This window comes from Perissodus microlepis, chromosome 7 (assembly GCF_051167445.1).
Source record: "Perissodus microlepis isolate ML-2025 ecotype Zambia chromosome 7, ASM5116744v1, whole genome shotgun sequence".
Taxonomy (NCBI): domain Eukaryota; kingdom Metazoa; phylum Chordata; class Actinopteri; order Cichliformes; family Cichlidae; genus Perissodus; species Perissodus microlepis.
In genome coordinates, this window is record NC_140467.1 from 19,493,475 (window position 1) to 19,510,944 (window position 17,470).

General features: G+C 40.9%; 1 protein-coding gene across 3 annotated transcripts in view; it reads right to left on the reverse strand.

The window, feature by feature from the left end:
- Nucleotides 1-17,470, reverse strand: part of peak1 (pseudopodium-enriched atypical kinase 1) — a 104,537-nt gene that overhangs the window by 5,091 nt on the left and 81,976 nt on the right. For all 3 annotated transcript variants that reach the window (XM_084934023.1, XM_084934021.1, XM_084934022.1), the window contains 2 exons: nucleotides 9,465-9,709; nucleotides 2,716-3,533 (listed from right to left, as the gene is read on the reverse strand). In XM_084934023.1, coding sequence (XP_084790149.1) covers nucleotides 2,716-3,533; nucleotides 9,465-9,709 — 1,063 coding nt within the window. The remainder of the gene's footprint in view (nucleotides 1-2,715; nucleotides 3,534-9,464; nucleotides 9,710-17,470) is intronic.

Sequence of the window (17,470 nt, forward strand, 5' to 3'; positions counted from 1 at the left end):
TTCGAGGTTTTAAACATGAACCCTGTCACAGGCGGGGACAGGGTTGTATATTTTAAGAACAAACACTTGGTTGGTTTCAGTCTTTTCATGAGATGGTTTTACTGGGATTTATTTTTAAAGTAAATCCGTCAATACCTGACCTTTTACCCATCTTCCTGTAATTCCTATATACTGTGTTTTCATATGGTCGCTGGTAACTAAATTAGATTCATCTCAATGAAATAAAGCGGGGTCTACTGGCAGCAGAATTGGCCTTTTGGCTGCTGTGGGCGACCTCCAAACAAACAGCGAACTTCTGCAACACCAGGAAAAAACACAGAACATTTCAGTGGAGAACTCAAAAACATTTTCTGTTTCTTTCGAAACTCTCTGTCCTGCTCGGTTTCTCTCAAACAATGCAGCTAATGATACACAGCTGAAAGGGCAGAAAGCCGAGCTGAGGCTGTTACAGACAGCACTGAGAGTGTGTCTCTGTCTCCTAAAGCAGTTACAGCCTCCATAGCTCTCATTCTCAATCTTTGATCACAGCACAGTGAGAGGTGAAGCCGAGTCAGAGACAGAATCAGTCTGTGCAGAAAGCATGATGTATTAGATGTCTGGGGTTGAACAACATTCTGTCCCCTTGAAAATGAATAGTGTGGTTTCATTAATAATGATCGAATTTAACCTGTTTGTCTTCACTGATGTGCAACGTTTGCAGAAATTACTGTCAGAAATTTAATAAATGTCCCCAAAATACAAAATGACTTAAAGATGTTGTGAGGACAAAAATCACAAAGTGAGTTTGCTGTAATGCATAAGACTAAACAGTGAGTTGTAAAGATGCTGTAATGAGAAACCTCTGGCAGGTGTCTAACATTATGAAGTGTTGTTTACTATTGTAGAATCTGATTGTAGTGTATGTATGGATATATATGTCTGTATAAATCTCCTCCTCAACGGGAGGGCAAACCTGGATGAGATTTGTATGAACACCATCAGACATACAGCGATTAACATATATATATTAATATCTTTAAAAATATATACTATAAATCCCAATTGTTTTCATTTTCCTCCAATATATTATGCAAATTTCATCATCCCCCTGTGATTGTGACATAAGTTCTTTGTTTGTGTTTCCTGTGTCACTTTCAATGTATGTTTTAAACAATAAAAACAATAAAAATCTACATGTAAAGACGAGATGCTGATTTCTCAAAGTGGCCAAATAGTAACACTCTAACGTTGCTGTAAGATGGAGCTTGAAAAGTTTTTCATCTTGATAAAGAATATGTAAAAATATTGCAGCCTTTTATTAACTGTATATAGCTGCAAAGTAGCTAATAATTATAGTACTTAGCAACTGAGTCACCCTTGATATAAATCAAGACATGGATTATGAATTAAAACCTGAACATGTTTTTATAACAACGACAACCTCAGTCATTTCACTTTATTACTTCTATTAAAAGTTTAAAGTGTTTGTTGTGATTTATGTAGATTTGATTAAACTCTCATACAGCATGAATAACCGCATCAGTGCACTCCTTTCAGACGCACCCTGTAATTGTTCAGGAATGTGCAGCTTCACTTGATGTTTGTTTGAGCATGATGGCTCATGATGACTAGACCTGCCTACTTCACTTTCTTTGAAGACATCTGCAGATTTTCAAAACTCTGACACCGTACTCGTGTTTCTGGTTGTAACATAATCCTGCAAGTTAGCAGAAACTCACTGCTTTTATTACCACCTCTTGTCTCCTTAATGTCGACTCTTCAGTGATACGGTAGAGCTTTAAAGCACAGTGAGGCGCTCACTGAATTCTTTGGAGAGCTAAAGTGAGTAATTAGCACAGAAGTAAAATATGAAAGGGTTAAAGGAAGGCAGGGGCATAGCTGGGCTGCATTCAGACAGAGTTGGGGAAGGTTTAATTGGGAAGTCGGGGCTTGTTTCTACTGCTTCTGGTTGCCTTATTTATAGATGAGCGTCTTTAAAAAAAACAAGAGTTTCTCTTAAGCCTGCTGCTAATACGAAGGCAAGGCTTTGAAGTGGTGTGGTGCACAGTGTTTCATATCCTGTGAATAATTTAACCTTCATCCATATCTGCTTTGTGTTTAGCGTCAGAACTCTTTCGGCAAGCTGTGCCCTCAAACCACCACATGCATCTCCATACACACTGAAGACAAAGCTGCTCCTCTCGCACAATCGCACAGAGGGGAAGAAAAAAAACAAACACAACAACGCTCTGGTTTTTATTGCACAAGGTCATGCCCTAAGGGATCAAAGTTTAAGTGCCAATATTTCACAGCACTTCAGGAAAAGAGCGGAGGAGATTCGTCGGCATAAACACAAGGATTTTATGAATCTACTGCAAAGACAGCAGCTACCGGAGAAAAATATCTACAATACTTTTGATGTAGCAAGAAATCAAACCAATCCCCCACAACAAATAAACACACTAATTAAGAGAAAACTAAGAACAAGCTGAACAAAGAGATGCTGAAATATTTTACTGAGATCAGAAAACATCACTTCTTTTGGGGGGGGGGGGGGGGGGGGGGGGGGGAGAAACAGCTTTGACTGTAAAATAGGACAAACCTTGTTTTTCTCTTTTTTCCCACAAGTCAATGCTTAAGGTTCTTTCGAGGTTTTAGGGTTTAAATATTCAACAGAATATGTAACACAAAAGAAGCTGTATTCATTTAACACCAAACTAAAAGAAAGAATCTCACCTTGATGGCATAATTGACCAGTGGGTCCTTGGCATAAGATGCAGTGTAGTAAACGGCGTCCCCCGCCTCACAGCAGGGTTTCCCAGTGGTCAGCCTGAAGTGGGACCAGCTTTCAGTGCCAAACCTCAAATGATCTTTCTGGCCAGCCATGAAACGGTCCTCGCATTTTGCTGCCAGTTTCCGTAGAGTGTCTGTGTGGAGCCCGCGGATCCTCCCCACCACCTCATCCCAGCTGTCCAACCCCCTGTAAAGAGCAGGTCTCTGGGGTTTGGAGGCTGCGCCGCCCCCGGCAGCTCCGCGACCCGCTGTCCGACCCCTTCCAGCCAGGGATTCTGAACTTGGGTAGACTCTCTTCTCTTTGCCGGGGGTTGCGCTGGATGTAGCAGGTGAAGGCTGAGGGACCAGAGAGGACACGCTATTGGTCATGCGGGCCTTGTTGGTAGCTGTGGCAGCTGATGACCTCTCTAAGGAGTCACCGCTCTCATGGTCGTGGCCTCGATGCGGTTCGGAGCTCAGAGAGGAGCTCTGACTAGCTGTTTCCCAGGTGGAGTCCAAGTCATAAAGAGGGTTGGCTACACTAAGGTTGGTGCCCCCCGGTTTAGCTTCAGCTCGAGGCCTAAGGCCTCCCACTGGCTCTTTGCCTCCCAGGATGGGTTCAGTACTGGAACGAGGAACTGCTTTTTTGGGTAATGGCGGTGGTGTGGCTTTAGGGGCTGGCTGCTCAGCGAGGTCTTCGATTTCGATGGAGGCCAGTGTGTCATTGGATGCTTTCATGTTTCTTGGCTGTTTAAGTGGAATCATGCTGGCTCGAGATTTACCTGAAGGAAAGAAAACAGAAAACATTCATACTGCATAAAAAAGATCCAGTGAAACTAAAAGACTGTTGGGACCCTTCAAATTGAACGGAGGGCGTAATGATATCCAGTTCAATAAGCAGGAAGAACAGCTCCTTCAATTTCCTTGAATTAAATTCACACAATAATCTAATGTTAGTATACAACAGACTTTATATGAAAAAATTAGCCCGTTAACTCCACAACAATGATTTGACAGCACAGTTATTACCTTAAATAACCTGCAGACTGAAATTTTATAACCAAAACCTAATCACAGTCAATGAAAGCATTTGCACAGATTCAATATTTCACGTATATGTATACCTTTAAATACTCATCCAAATACATTCGATAGTTTGTCGACACCGTTTCTGTGTTGTTGTTTTTTTAACTCCACACTCTGATCAGTTAAAACACCAAAAGAAACATCGCTCTCAAGTTGTTTTGGTTTGGAAGGGAGGTGGGGAATCTTTGCCGTGGAAAAAAAACGAATAACTTAAAGACCCAGATATCAGTAAAGGATACATGAAAAAAATAAAACGACACAAAAGCTGCAATTCGATAAAACTAACGAAAAATCCCTCGCCACAAAAACATCGACACACCCTTACAGCTAGGGCTTGCCCTTTTCTCTCTGGCGTTTCCAGAGAACCACTAGCTTGTTGCTTCTCTTGAGGACAAAATGATGACATGATGATGTGTGCAACAGCACGTGATAGAGCTGGTGGCCCTGAGGCCACAAGCTGTTTCTCCAACCATCCAGCTGCCCGACTCAATCTGCAGTCCTGTTCTGTAGTGAGGCTTAAAGAGGCAGCATGGAGAGCAAATTTAGAAGTGGCTTGATGTGACCTTATTTTTTTTTGCTTGGATGGTGGAAGGAAGAATCCAGAAGGTTGGGAGGCTGATTGGATTCCCTCAACGTTCTGTGAGGTTAATGACCACCGAGGCACACGGGTCAGAGGCAAGTGTGATAAAAGGAAAAGGCGGCAGGGGTCGTGCTGTTTGCATGATGGGAACAAAGCTCCCTGGTTTTTCTAACAAAGTGTGCACGTAGGGTTACGGATAACTTAACGTCACGGCTTTAACTCACCAGGGAGATCTGAGTTCATGTCTTTCAAAGTCACCTCCTTCTACCAAATTACTTTGACCGTCCCTGAGGCAAATGCATGTTCGTGAACAAATCATTCCTCTTTGTGCAGCACAAATACTACTGATTATACATCGTTAAAAAGTATGGGCGACTCCCCATGTGCAAGTCACGCTGACATCATCCTAAGAATGCAGGAAAAGCCTTAAGATAGAGCAGTCAGGATGAAGTAAATGAGTCTTGGTAATCCTCCGTAGAGCGAATATATTAAATGTGTTCCTCCACCAATCTGCAGTAATCCATCCAAGAAAGCAGCCGTCTCCCACTTCCAGTCGTAGGGATCTTTTATTGCAGTGTGGCTGTGACTTAACTCAATTACATAAGACTGGGATTTTTTTTTTTTTTGCATGTGTATGATTAAGAAAATAAATCTTTAAAACTACATAAAAACAATAAAAAACACACTGTTATGACACAGTTAATGTTTGCAGCTATTAGCAAAGTAGCAACTCTAAATCCCAGAATGTCGTACACCTACTGTAAAGGAACAGGGTAAATAGTTATTTGTGCATTGCAATTCAATTAAACCAAGGCCTGTTACAGTGCTCAACAGCATGCTTGAAGCAAAACCACAATTTGAAAAAAAGGGGGAACAGAAAAAAGCTGTGCACAAACATGACAACAAAGTTGATTTTTAATCATTTAAAGTCCACTGCTGTTAAACTAAACTTCTTTTACAGCAACACAAAGAACCTGATGTGTCTGAGCCAACTGCTCTGTTACTGCTCTCAGTCCAAATCTGAGTACCAGCAGATGTCAGTTCAGAGTCTCTGCTGCATCACATCACACTGTCAACAATCAGTCTGAAAACAGCTCAACAAGTGATAAATATATACACGCAAATTAGAGCAATAAAGCTAACAGTTAATATTTGTAATATAATGTGAAAACTCACAAATGCAGCGACTGATCCAACCGTTGTTCTTAAAATATCATGTCAGAGCCATGCAGTCAAATTTCCAGGGAACAGCATTCGTCAACATTTTATTCTGACTGGTTGAGGGAACTTGTTGCCATAGCAGAGCGATTGCTGCTCAGCTGCCTCCGAACTAACTCTGACACGTTAACAAGAGGCAAGCGATGGATGGAGGAGGTGGGTAGAATAAAGTAGAATAAAGAGGACCGGGGGGGTGGAATGGAGTGAGAGCGGTGGAGTAGGCGGTTAGAGGTGGTAGAAGTGGCGGTTGGGGTGGGGGGAGAATTTCAAAAAAATAAATAAATAAATGAATAGGTGAGGGGGCTGATGAACAGAGAAAAATAAATATATGACAGAGATAAACACTGAGGAAAACGAATGAAACAAGCTTACCTCAATTCCACTAACACCTCAAAGTTTTTAGAGAAACGTGGTGCAGTTGCAGCAGCAGCAGCAGCAGCAGCGCCCGGAGGCAGAATAAAACGCTGTTCTCTGCTTCCATCCCTGAGAGTCTGTGAGGAGTCGCTGGTGCCAACAGACAGGCTCAGCGCTCCCACCAATAATGGAGATTTCTCACTTAAAGGCAGCGAGCACTCTGCCTCCTACCGCCTGATGCTCTGATTAAAACCCGAGCGAGACTATACTACATGACAGTGAGTGAGTGAGAGAGCGAGAGCACGCGAGAGAGAGACACTTTCATTTAAAAAGTGAACCTGATTCCTCACAAAAAAAAAGAAACGTGTGAACAGTAAATGTAGCCCACAGTAGTGAAAAGCAAAGCGATGCTACGGTAACAGCAGGAAAAACAGGAAACTCAAAGCAGGCGTTACACTGAGCGGCTGTGTGTCTTAGGTCAACACTTGTTTGTGTGTGTCTCAGTGTGTGGAAGGCCACACACCTCCTCCTCCCAAACAGAAACGACACGCTGTTCTGTGCGATGTTTGACAACACGGATACACAAACTTCTATCTAGCCCCTCATTAGCAGTATGCAGCAAAGTTAAATTAGGCTGCAGGCAGCTCGCTGCGTGCGTCATCTAGGGAGCTTTTAACACAACCCATCCACAGGGCCCGTGTGCATTTCAAGCTTCACAAACAAACGCGTGCAAATGCTGCATTCCCAGTTTGCACATGCCTTCTGAAAAGAGAGGAAAAAAAGGCCTAATTAGTACAACAGTGCCAGAGCAACACAAATATTTTGTCACTGCTGAATCCTTAAACAGGAAGTTGTATAGTTTAATTCTCTTAAACATCACACGTCCACATGTGCGACGACGCAGCGAGGCACCTCAGTTGCACAGCTGCTCTGCAAACCCACACTCTCTAACCCTTTCGCTTTGTGTTTCTATTTCTTGTTCTCTCACATGCCACTTGATCACGGACAGATCCGTTTCCCACACAGAGAGCTTCGTGTGTTAAGTGCCCCGACAGTGCTCGACAGCTGTGCCTACCTCTCTGCTATAGAAGCCTGGTTGTATGCGCTTATTGTCAAAGTGAGAGAAAACCTGTAAAGCGGAGCAGCTAGCAAAGTTGAAATGAAACCTGTCCATCAGCAAGACACTTTATTATCATGGAGTTACAGGAATGTGATGGACAAAGAACCTATTCAACTTCCTGTTAACACAGATATCAGCCAATCACATAGCAGCAACTGAGTACATTTAGGCATGCAGACAGGGTCAAGATGACCTGGTGAAGTTTAAACTAAGTAACAGAATGGAGAAAACAGTCCTGAGAACCTCAGAGATGGTTGATGTCGTGGGATTTTCCCACACAAGCATCTCTGAGGTTTACAGAGAACCTTCTGAGGTCACAGAAGAATGGCCAGGCTGCTTCGAGGTGATAGGAAGGCAAAAGTAACTCAAACAGCTGCTTGTTACAACCAAGCTACGCAGAAGAGCATCTCTGAATCTACAGCAGCAGAAGGCCACACCGAGTGCCACTCCTGTCTGCCAAGAACAAGAAACTGAGGCTACAATTCACACAGGCTCACCAAAATTGAGCAACAGAAGATTGGAAAAGTGTTGCATGGTCTGAATTTCTACTGCAGCATTCAGATGGTCAAAATTCTGAAACATTACAACTTGAAAGCAGGGATTCAGTCTGCACCACTGATACAATAGCTCAGGCTGGGGGATATTTTTCCTTGGAAGATTTTGGGGTCCTTAATACCAACAGCATCGTTTAAACGCCACAGCCGACCTGAGAATTGCTGCTGCTGATCAAGAACGACCATTTCTGATGCACAGAGTGTGTGTATCTAATATGTCAAAATAAAAAATTAGTAATCAATATTCTTTTCTTTTTACATTTTTTCTTTTTTAAATTTGAATTTTCTGGCACTTATTTCATGGTTCGGGCTTTAAAGGGTTTATGCCCACAGTGTGCCCATCCTCTGATGGCTTCTTCCAGCAGGATAATGCTCCATGGCACAAATCTCAAACTGATTTCTTGAATATCACAGTGAGTTCATTACACTCATTACACTGTGGCGTCCACAGGCAGTCTGCAGCAACTGTGTGATGCTTCAAGTCAATATGGATTTAAAAGTGGAATCTATGCTACCAAGAATTAAAGCAGTTCTGGAGGTAAAAGTTCAAAACAGTACTAGAAAGGAGTACCTAAGTGAATGTATGTTGTCTTGTTCATGCAGAATAACTTTATTTATTTATTTTTAAGTATCAGGGAGCAAATCTGCAATGTGCTGGCTGAATTTTTTTTCTGCGAAAAGAACATCAAGGCCTCAAAGAATTTGTTCTTGTGCCTCCCAATTGTTTACCAATGTCTTTCTGTTTCTAGGAAATGGGACAATTTTCAGAGAAAAAATATCCAAAGATATTTTTATGCCGTTTCTTGGCTACAAGAAATGCGATTTAAAAAAGAAAACATAAAAACTCCCCACAATATTTATCCTATTAACAGTACTGTGGTTAGCCATGTAGTCTATGCTCTTATACTGTGTGAAAGCAGCAAGGCAGGTAAGCCCTATTACAATCTTATCAGTCACTCATGATATAGTTTCAAGACAGAGACACAGGATATGAGAAAAGAAAACAAAGAGGAGGATTGTGATTAAAATGGGATTTATGCAGGTCCTCAGGGTTCTTAGTTTTGATCACCATCAGGAACTGAACCAGCTTCATGAGTAGGATCAATAACCCCAGGGCAAAGATTCTTCCACCTCCAACGAAAAAAAAAAACATATTTTTTTGTAATATGTTATTTTAGGCACCGAGCTGCGGGCTGTGTGTGAAAAGATGTGTCAAGATTTCGGGCTCCAGCTGTTTTTGCAGAGAATAAATTATGCCCTGTCACATGAGAAAGTGTGCTGATACAGGAAGAAAGTAAAATCAGCCACTCAGGAGTGAAAGAACTGCCAAAACTGCCAAAAAACCCAACTTCACCGGTTTGGCAAGCTTACAGCGACAGCAAAGGAGGGTCTTATACACTGACATGTCATACTTTCCTGTTTTTGTATTTTTTTATATATACTAATTAGTGCAAACAATGTTGAATTCAATAATTTTGGTGTATAATCCATATTTTATTTGCAGATTATCTTTCCTCATTACGTTATCTTCAGTTTTTGTGAGCATTGTGATGTGACAAATCCAGAATAAAAATCAGTTGAAGAATGCAATAGATGGATGTGTCTTAAGACATCAGGCAGAAAAATCTGTCACACACAGTCAAAACCTACTTATGTAGACAATTCAACCATCCTGACTAAGCCTACGCACCACAGAAGGCATCATCTTAAATTTCAGGTTTCTCCAGCACTAATATAAACACGAGATAAAAAAACCAAAACAAAAATCCTTCTCTATCCATCTTTCATATTTCCCTCTTACCCAGATTGCTGTAGGTGGCACTGCACTGGCTGGAGGCAGGAGAGTGAGAATAATGAGAGTGAATCCCGTCGTCCTCAGGCTCTCCCAGGCTGGCGCTGCCCTCACTGGCCGCGGCTGTACTAGTAACCTGGTTGGCATGGCCCTCCGCGGCCTCCCCAAGCACCAGCCCCAGATTCACTTTGGCAGGCAAGGAGGTCGCGCTGGGCAGCTCCCGATCCCTGGCGCTGGCACTGACTGGTACCTGGCTGCACATGACAGAGAGAGGCATGGCTCATTTAGTTTCTTCATCTACTGGTCTGCCTACACGTGGCTGCACTTGCTGACAGTATTTTTCCCAGTGCTTCCATTGCCAGACTCGACAGAGTAGCTGGTATTGTTTTAACCTTGTAAGTCTGTAAGTGCTTTTGTGTGAGCTCATGGCGCGCTCTGGTTCTTTCACATTATGCTGTAACAGTGGATCAAAATGGAGCCCAAAGTCCTGAGATGGAGGTGTACTCAGTTATAACTCTGTTATAAAAATACCAGAATAAATACGATGATGAAGTTTAAAACAAAAAAATCTTAAAATTAGTTTTACTGTCACAACAAGTGGAGGATCACTCTGTTTGAATCAGCTGGTTGTGTTTGGGGTGTTCCGAACACACATGTTGCCAACAGGGAAGCTACAGAGCGCCCTCTGCAGGACGAGCAAAGCAACATTAACACTGGCTGAAGGGCGTTTCTCCCTCCTTACTTTTTACATTTTTATTTATCGACAGTTACAAATAATTATATCAATACACTAACAATATATCAGAAAATAGCTTAAATCAGGCGAGATATTGGCTGCACTAATAAAGCTGTATTACAGAGTACTGATAGCATGACTATATTAACTCCTACTGAGTACTAAAGGGTTGAGACATCAATATGTTGATGGGTGTGGCAGCTGATCTGATCCTGTTGCCAGACTGCCTCGACTTTTATTAATCTTTTCATGACAAGCTTTTGCTCTTCAAAGAAATATCAGCAAAACAACTCATAAAAGAAGCAATATAATAATAGAAGGCTCATATTGGAAAGACACTAGTGCTGCAGAATGATGAATGAGTTGCTTATGATAGGGACTTTAATCTGTCATTCATTCCGTCTATGAAACTGTATCTAACATCTCAGGATATAAACAAAAACACATACGACATTGGTTTTATCTGGTCAGTCTTTTTGTCCATCTCTGATATCAGTATGTGCCTCACTCTATCAGCAAACTTCATCTTCCTCAGCAAGTGATAAATTGGAGCCAGTGCAGCTGTCAGTGGGAGGCTTTTGAAGCTTGATGCGTTTTATATGTAGCTACACATACGGCGCCTAAGGGAAGGTGTAAGAAAAAGGCAAAGCAAGTCACAGCACAGTATGATGACATGTTTTGAAGAACCATTCATTAGTAGGTGGCTCTGATTTGAGGTGTTTAAGGAGGTGAGATCAGAATATTTTGCAGATATAAATGCCATTATTAACCTTTTTCATTATTATTATTATTACTAAATTATTAAATTATTATTTTTTTTTTTAGCTTTTTTTCTTTAAACATGTCTTCACTAGGACTGTAACATTCGAATGTGTTGAAAAATACGCTAATGAATCCATCCTTCAATTTAAAAAAAAAACAACTTTCTGGAACATATCCCAGCTGACATGGAGCTAGAAGCGAGTTATACCCTGGACAGGCCTTTGGTTCATCAGGCACACAGGGAGAGACAAGTACGCACTCTCACATCAACACTTACAGGTCATTTAACACCAATTAACCTGTCGAAGGAAACAGAAGGAAACTCACGCAGGCACAGGAAAAACACGCAAATTTCACAAAGAGTTAAGGTAAAAGGTAAAAAAGGTAAGACTAAAGAATTGCAAAAAAAGGTAACGCTCAAGCTCAAGAACTTTAAAGATACGGTGTGCAAACTCAATGTCAGTAGATTGCAGTTTGCAGTCGACTGAGTTTTGTTATAGGGCTGTTACAGGAAAAACAACTCTGAGTGCTGTTCATCTCCAGTGAGTATAGGCTGTCAGTTTGCTGTTTACCTCAGCTGTCAATATGTATCCTCATCTATTTACTCTCAAGGAGGCTGTAAAATTCAGATGTGAGTGGATGAGTCAGTGAAGCTCACTTCTGACCGATCACAGTGATACTGAGGTGAGCTGCTGAGGATATCCTGAACTTTTCTGTCAGTAATCACTGCTGTTCCTGCTGCTGTTAGTGAAACTGTGTTACTGTCTTTGAAGTGGATCTAACATCGTAGTACTCGGACTGAAGCATATGAAGCTTGAGGGAGGAAGAAGAGAAAAGGTGGAAGTGAGGGAAAAGAGAGCAGTGGTGACATAATGAGAAAGAGATGATGAAAATGTACCTGTTCAAATGCTTTTTGCGATTTGTAAATGAAAATTCACTTATAATCCTTACTGGGGAAGTGGCTGGGCTCTTGCCACGTACACAAAACACGATTAGGTTTAACAACGATGTCCATCTATCACACTTGTACTTTTAATGGATTAATTTTAAGTTTATAACAATGAATTTGTTGGAAGGCTTATTTACACACTAATCAAAGTATATTTCTTGGCACAACATTTTTTTTTTTATTCATTCAAAAGAAATGACTGTATCTTTGAGCACAACGGCTTTCCTTGTAATGGTGTGTTGCTGTGTGCTTTAACACTATGTAATAGTCTTCATTACAACACCAGACAATGACTTCATCATGTGCTAACCCCATTGAACTGCGGGTGTGAGAATTCTGGGCCACATCTGAAATTCACCCATACTGTGTAATAACTGTGATAACTCCACTCACCAAAGCATATTTGGAAGCATACTAGTGCATGTTGTTGACAAAGATGCAAGTTGTACAGGCAATGTGCCGTGTATGTGTCTTCTTAAGAAGAAGAAGAAGAAGAAAACTTTATTTGTCAATTTCTTCAAATGTACTTGCCACACAACGGAATTGAAATTACGTTTCACACTGTCCCATGCGTAGACATTGACAACAATAAGTGCAGATGCACAACAAAAACAGCCCTAACAATAAGGTAATATTAAATAGGTAACAGGATAGACTAAAAATAAATAAAATAAAGTGTTCCAACAGTGTTCCCTGGAAAATAGTATACTAGTCTACTTGAGGTAGTCCCAGGTTGTGGTTGGTAGGGGTTTTTGTTTTAATGCAGCATAAGACTATAGCAGCAGTAATAGTAATATAATAATATAAATAGTGCTAAAAGAAATACTAAAAATATATAGCAGCAGGTGTGTGCAATTGCAATGCAGAGGTAGTTGTTTCCAGTCAGGAATGTTTTCCAGTTCTTGGTTCAGAGAGTGTTTTCTTGTTGGAGAGTGTGGGGGGGTGGGAGGGGTAGAGTCCAGTCTGTCTTCCTATACTTCTGCCAATCTGGTGATTCTGCTGGCTGGGAGCCGGGAGGGAAGAGAGTTCAGCAGTCTCACAGCCTGGTGGATGAAGCTGTTGGTGAGCCTGGTAGTGCGGGAGCGGAGACTTCTGTATCTCTTTCCAGAGGGCAGGAGGCTGAACAGACAGTGCGCGGGGTGGGTTGCATCGTTGACAATTGTGATGGCTTTGCGGGTGAGGCGAGTGGTGTAAATGTCTTGCAGGGAGGGGAGTGGTACACCAACTATCCTCTCAGCTGTTCTCACAATGCGTTGTAGAGCTTTCCTGTTATAGTCAGTGCAGCTACCGCCCCACACAGTGATGCAGCTGGAGAGGATACTTTCAATAGTTCCTCTGTAGAATGTGGTCAGGATGGGTGGTGGAGCACTTGCCCGCTTGAGTTTGCGCAGGAAGTAGAGGCTTTCTTAAGTAAATAACAACACAGTACTGGGTACTACGGACAGTATTGCCTTTTCTGGCATAGCAGACAGAAACCAGAAACCATTTGAATGAATTAAAATGTTTTATTTAAACTTCATGAACCCAAGAGTTAAAAGGACTTATATTATTAACCAGTTAATAGATTAATGAGTAGCAATAGTTTTCCTTCTTCTGATTGGAAATTACGGTGTCAAATATTTACAGCTGCTTGACATACTATCATCGTATTTATCACTTTACAAGAGAGGAAGAGGAATAACGGCTTTTTTTTTTGGGGGGGGGGGGGGGGGGGGGTAGTAGTGCACACTGAAATAATTAGTTTCACTACAGCCGAAATCAGTACGTTAGCTATATCTATAAAGTAGATCAGCAACCAACCCAAACAGGTTTATGACACTTTTTCGTGCAATAAGGAACTGCAATAACCATGCACAAAACAAGGCTTGTACAATGCTTTGCATTTTAGATATTATGGTGGTGGGGGTATATGTCAAATTTGATCTTGCGTTTAAATGTAATGCATGAAAAAGATCCACTGTCAAAAACTATTTAAAAAAAAACTTTAAAGGTCATGAAAAGTTCACACTTGTTTTCACAGCCGCGGGCAATGTCATGGGTGGGACCGGCTGGCAGTAATGTTTGTATTATGCTAAATCAGATGTGTCATTTCCTTTAACTGTAATGTTGATTGCACACTGGCATGACTAATGATTTGTGTGATCATGAGCAAAAGTCCCTAAAGTACAGCTCAAGGGACAAAGCTCATCATGGGATTTGAGCTGCTTGATACACTGTAGGACACTTTTTCCTGAAACTAAAACAAACTTCAAGAGAACAAGTTGAAATCGTTCTGTCAACAACTAGCCAGCCACTTACTCACAGCTGCTCACAGTTACTCATATTCTTTGTGTGTGCGAAAGTATAGCATGACTTAAGGCCCATGTGTGGCAGGAATAATAAATTAGCTTTAAATTACACAAAACCACACTATGTAGTTTTATATTTAACAAATGTAAAAACAAAAAAATCAAGATAAAAACAAAGGTTTCATTTCAAAGAAGACAGTAATAATTGTAAAAGTTAAATGCTTTCATGAAATGGGTAAGAAGGAAAAAAAAAAAGCAAATGAGTGAAGCAAAGTCTGACACGCTTTTCACCGGGCTGATCAATTAAATTTTAGGTCTAAAATAAAACATATAAAACAAAATTGCCATGGCAGTCCAAGGTCAACCACCTTAACATTAAAAATATTTGATATTTTGAGGGAAAAAAAGGAATTAAACTATTACATGATTTCCTAACAGAATGGCATGCTGTGTTATCTTGCATCTCGCTACAGCCAAATGCACTGGACATTAGTCTGTTTCTTTCTAATTGCCATTCCCCTTGTGTTTTGGTGCAGACTCATTGTTCATTTGGAAAACTATTGCAATAGCTGACCGTTACATGAAAGAAAAGAGTCATCAAGACAACACCTAGCGGCTCGCGTTTCTGTCTCCACCCTGGAGCGCTGTGTTGAGGAAAACATCAGACGTGACACATTTATGATCTGTCTCAGCTGTCTCTTAAGGCTATAAACCGTCCATGTCTCTTTTAAGAGTTGATCGATAGTTCCCAAGGTACTATCGTGCATTACTTCTGCACTTACCAGCGGCTGACAGTTAAAATAAAAACATAACACAATGTTGTCGGCTAACAAGGAATCAAAAAGTAAATAAACTGTGAAAAGATGAAGCAATCAAAACTGCACCCTGAAAACTGAGTAAGCCAAGACAGCATATAGAACATTGTCGAGGCAAAAAATCTTCTGTTCTGCCTGTACACGCCAGCGTATTCTTATTCTTCCCCGTTTTTTGCTTTGCACAAAGCTGACACTGATTTCACTCAGATCCGGTCTATTATTAGCTAACAACTAGCTATAATGCTGCTCAAAAGAGCACTAAATCACAAAGAGCCCAATCTCCACTTCAAAATCCCGTATGAACAAAACATCCAGGGTAAACTTTGAGAGGCCTTGATACAAATACCTTTATGGCTGCTACATGTTCCAGCGGTCAGGACCTGACTTGTTTAGACATCGCAAAACTGCCTGGGTGCATTTTCACTCCTCTGCTGCGAGAGAAGAATAACGCCTCATCCAAAATGCAAATCAAATTAAATTCAAACCTCTCTTCCCGCTGTGTCAATGTGACTTCAAATGACCAGGCTGGTCGTAGGTTACAAAGGTGTGCGGCAGAAGAGAGTTTAAAGTTCTTACCCGCTGTACTGGCTCACACAGCTTCCCATCTAGAAACCCTGAACACAAACGTGTAGATGGAATCACATTCTAGGTACAGCAAACCGCGCTGTTGAGAAGAATAAAGAAAGTCTTTTTCTGCATGTGTTCTTTCCTCGTTCTCTCGCCTGCTGCTTCCTCTTTGAACGCTGTTACCTGTCTAAGGTAATGTGTGTTTGCCAAAGCTGAAGAGCACACCCACTGTTCACCAATAAAACTGATTCAAAACCCTTCCAGGCTTAACCCCTCATCTGCCAAGCAATATGAAAGCTGTTAAAATGAACTCTGGAACTGGTTCATAATATGTGAGTTTGTTTGTGTATGTGTTGTATAGGTTTATAAGAAGACTACAAAAACATGTTACACCTTTTCTGTCAAATGGGTCTTGTGTTTCTAGGTAAGTAATTAGTAAGTGATTAGTCGCAAAGGTTGCTGTTTTTAAAACCAAACATTAAATTTGGTGTTGGGTGTCTGTATACAAGACTTTTAAATCTATTACCCTGCAGAAGCAATCATTTAAACAATAAAATTGAACTGGGATCTTTATGAATACTTCCCATCCTTTTATTATCCGTCACTAAAACACGGTGACACATTTTTATTATTTTTTTTTTACACATTTTCACAACATGAAAGTAATCTCAGGCGCTTATTGAACCATTAAATGCTGACCTAGGTTGTGTTGTGTCTACACACAACGAGAACCAATTAATCAGAATCAGAATACTTTATTGATCCATAGAGGAAATTATTTTTCGTTACAGTGCTCCATTATAAACAAACATTAACAGAGACAGACAATACACTAGCTAAGAATAGTAATATTGCTATTCTTAGAATAGCAATTATTAAAGCAGTGTGGGATCATCTTGATGTAGAAAGGAACAACACTAGCCAACACCAAAGAAAGAGCATTGGGATGCCCGTCAAGACCCCTGGAGAACTATTCCTGAGAACTACTTCAAGAAATTACGAGAAAGCTTGCCAAAAGGAGTTCTGGCTGTGTTAAAGAATAGAGGTGATCAGACCAAATACTGACTTTCAAACTTGTTAGAATTATTTTTGCCTTATATACTGTATTGCCATGACAAGTGTTTCAATAAAACACTGCAGTTATTTTCCATTTTCCTACAAAAATATAAAGAAATGGGGGATAGCTCAAAACCTTTGCACTGTACTGTAATAATAAGTATATCGTCTGGATTTCTGGACTTATTATCTGGACACTCATTGTAGGGAGCAGGAGTGGAAAGCCTTCTCACTTCATTTGAGTAATCCTTTGTGCTCTGTGCAAGCTTTGCTTGGACTAATTACTAGTAGGTATTGGCAACATGTACTGGGTGCTCTCAGTGGGTATATAGAGCACACCCCAATATAGCCCACTGCTGTAAAGCACTCCGCAGACGTGCAATAATATTATCAGAAGCAGTGCACATTTGATTCTTGCACATGTTGTTATAAGGTTAGGCGAGAGATAGGAGCTTGAGCAGCAGAAAGAAAAGAGACAGAATGGGGCTGAGCTTTTGACAAGATGGAGGAGTGAAATCTTTAGGAGTTCACAGTGCTTCGGGCTCGAAAGAGAAGATTTTTGAAAGGAAAGCATAGAAGAGGAGTGAAAAACTACACTAAACAGAGAAAAGAATGGTGGGAAAACATTTTCTTTTCTTGGAGGAAAAGAAAAACAAAACAGGACATGGACAATATGAGGGTGGCACAGATATAAAGGGACTAAGCAGGAGGTGAGAGATAAGGTGAGAAAAAGATATAAACTGTGTCTAGATGTGATGCATCTTCGGTAACACTTATGGGAAGTTATTCCTAATAATGTGGGTAGCTGTGGGTTACAGTACATGAAACATATCAAAATGCTC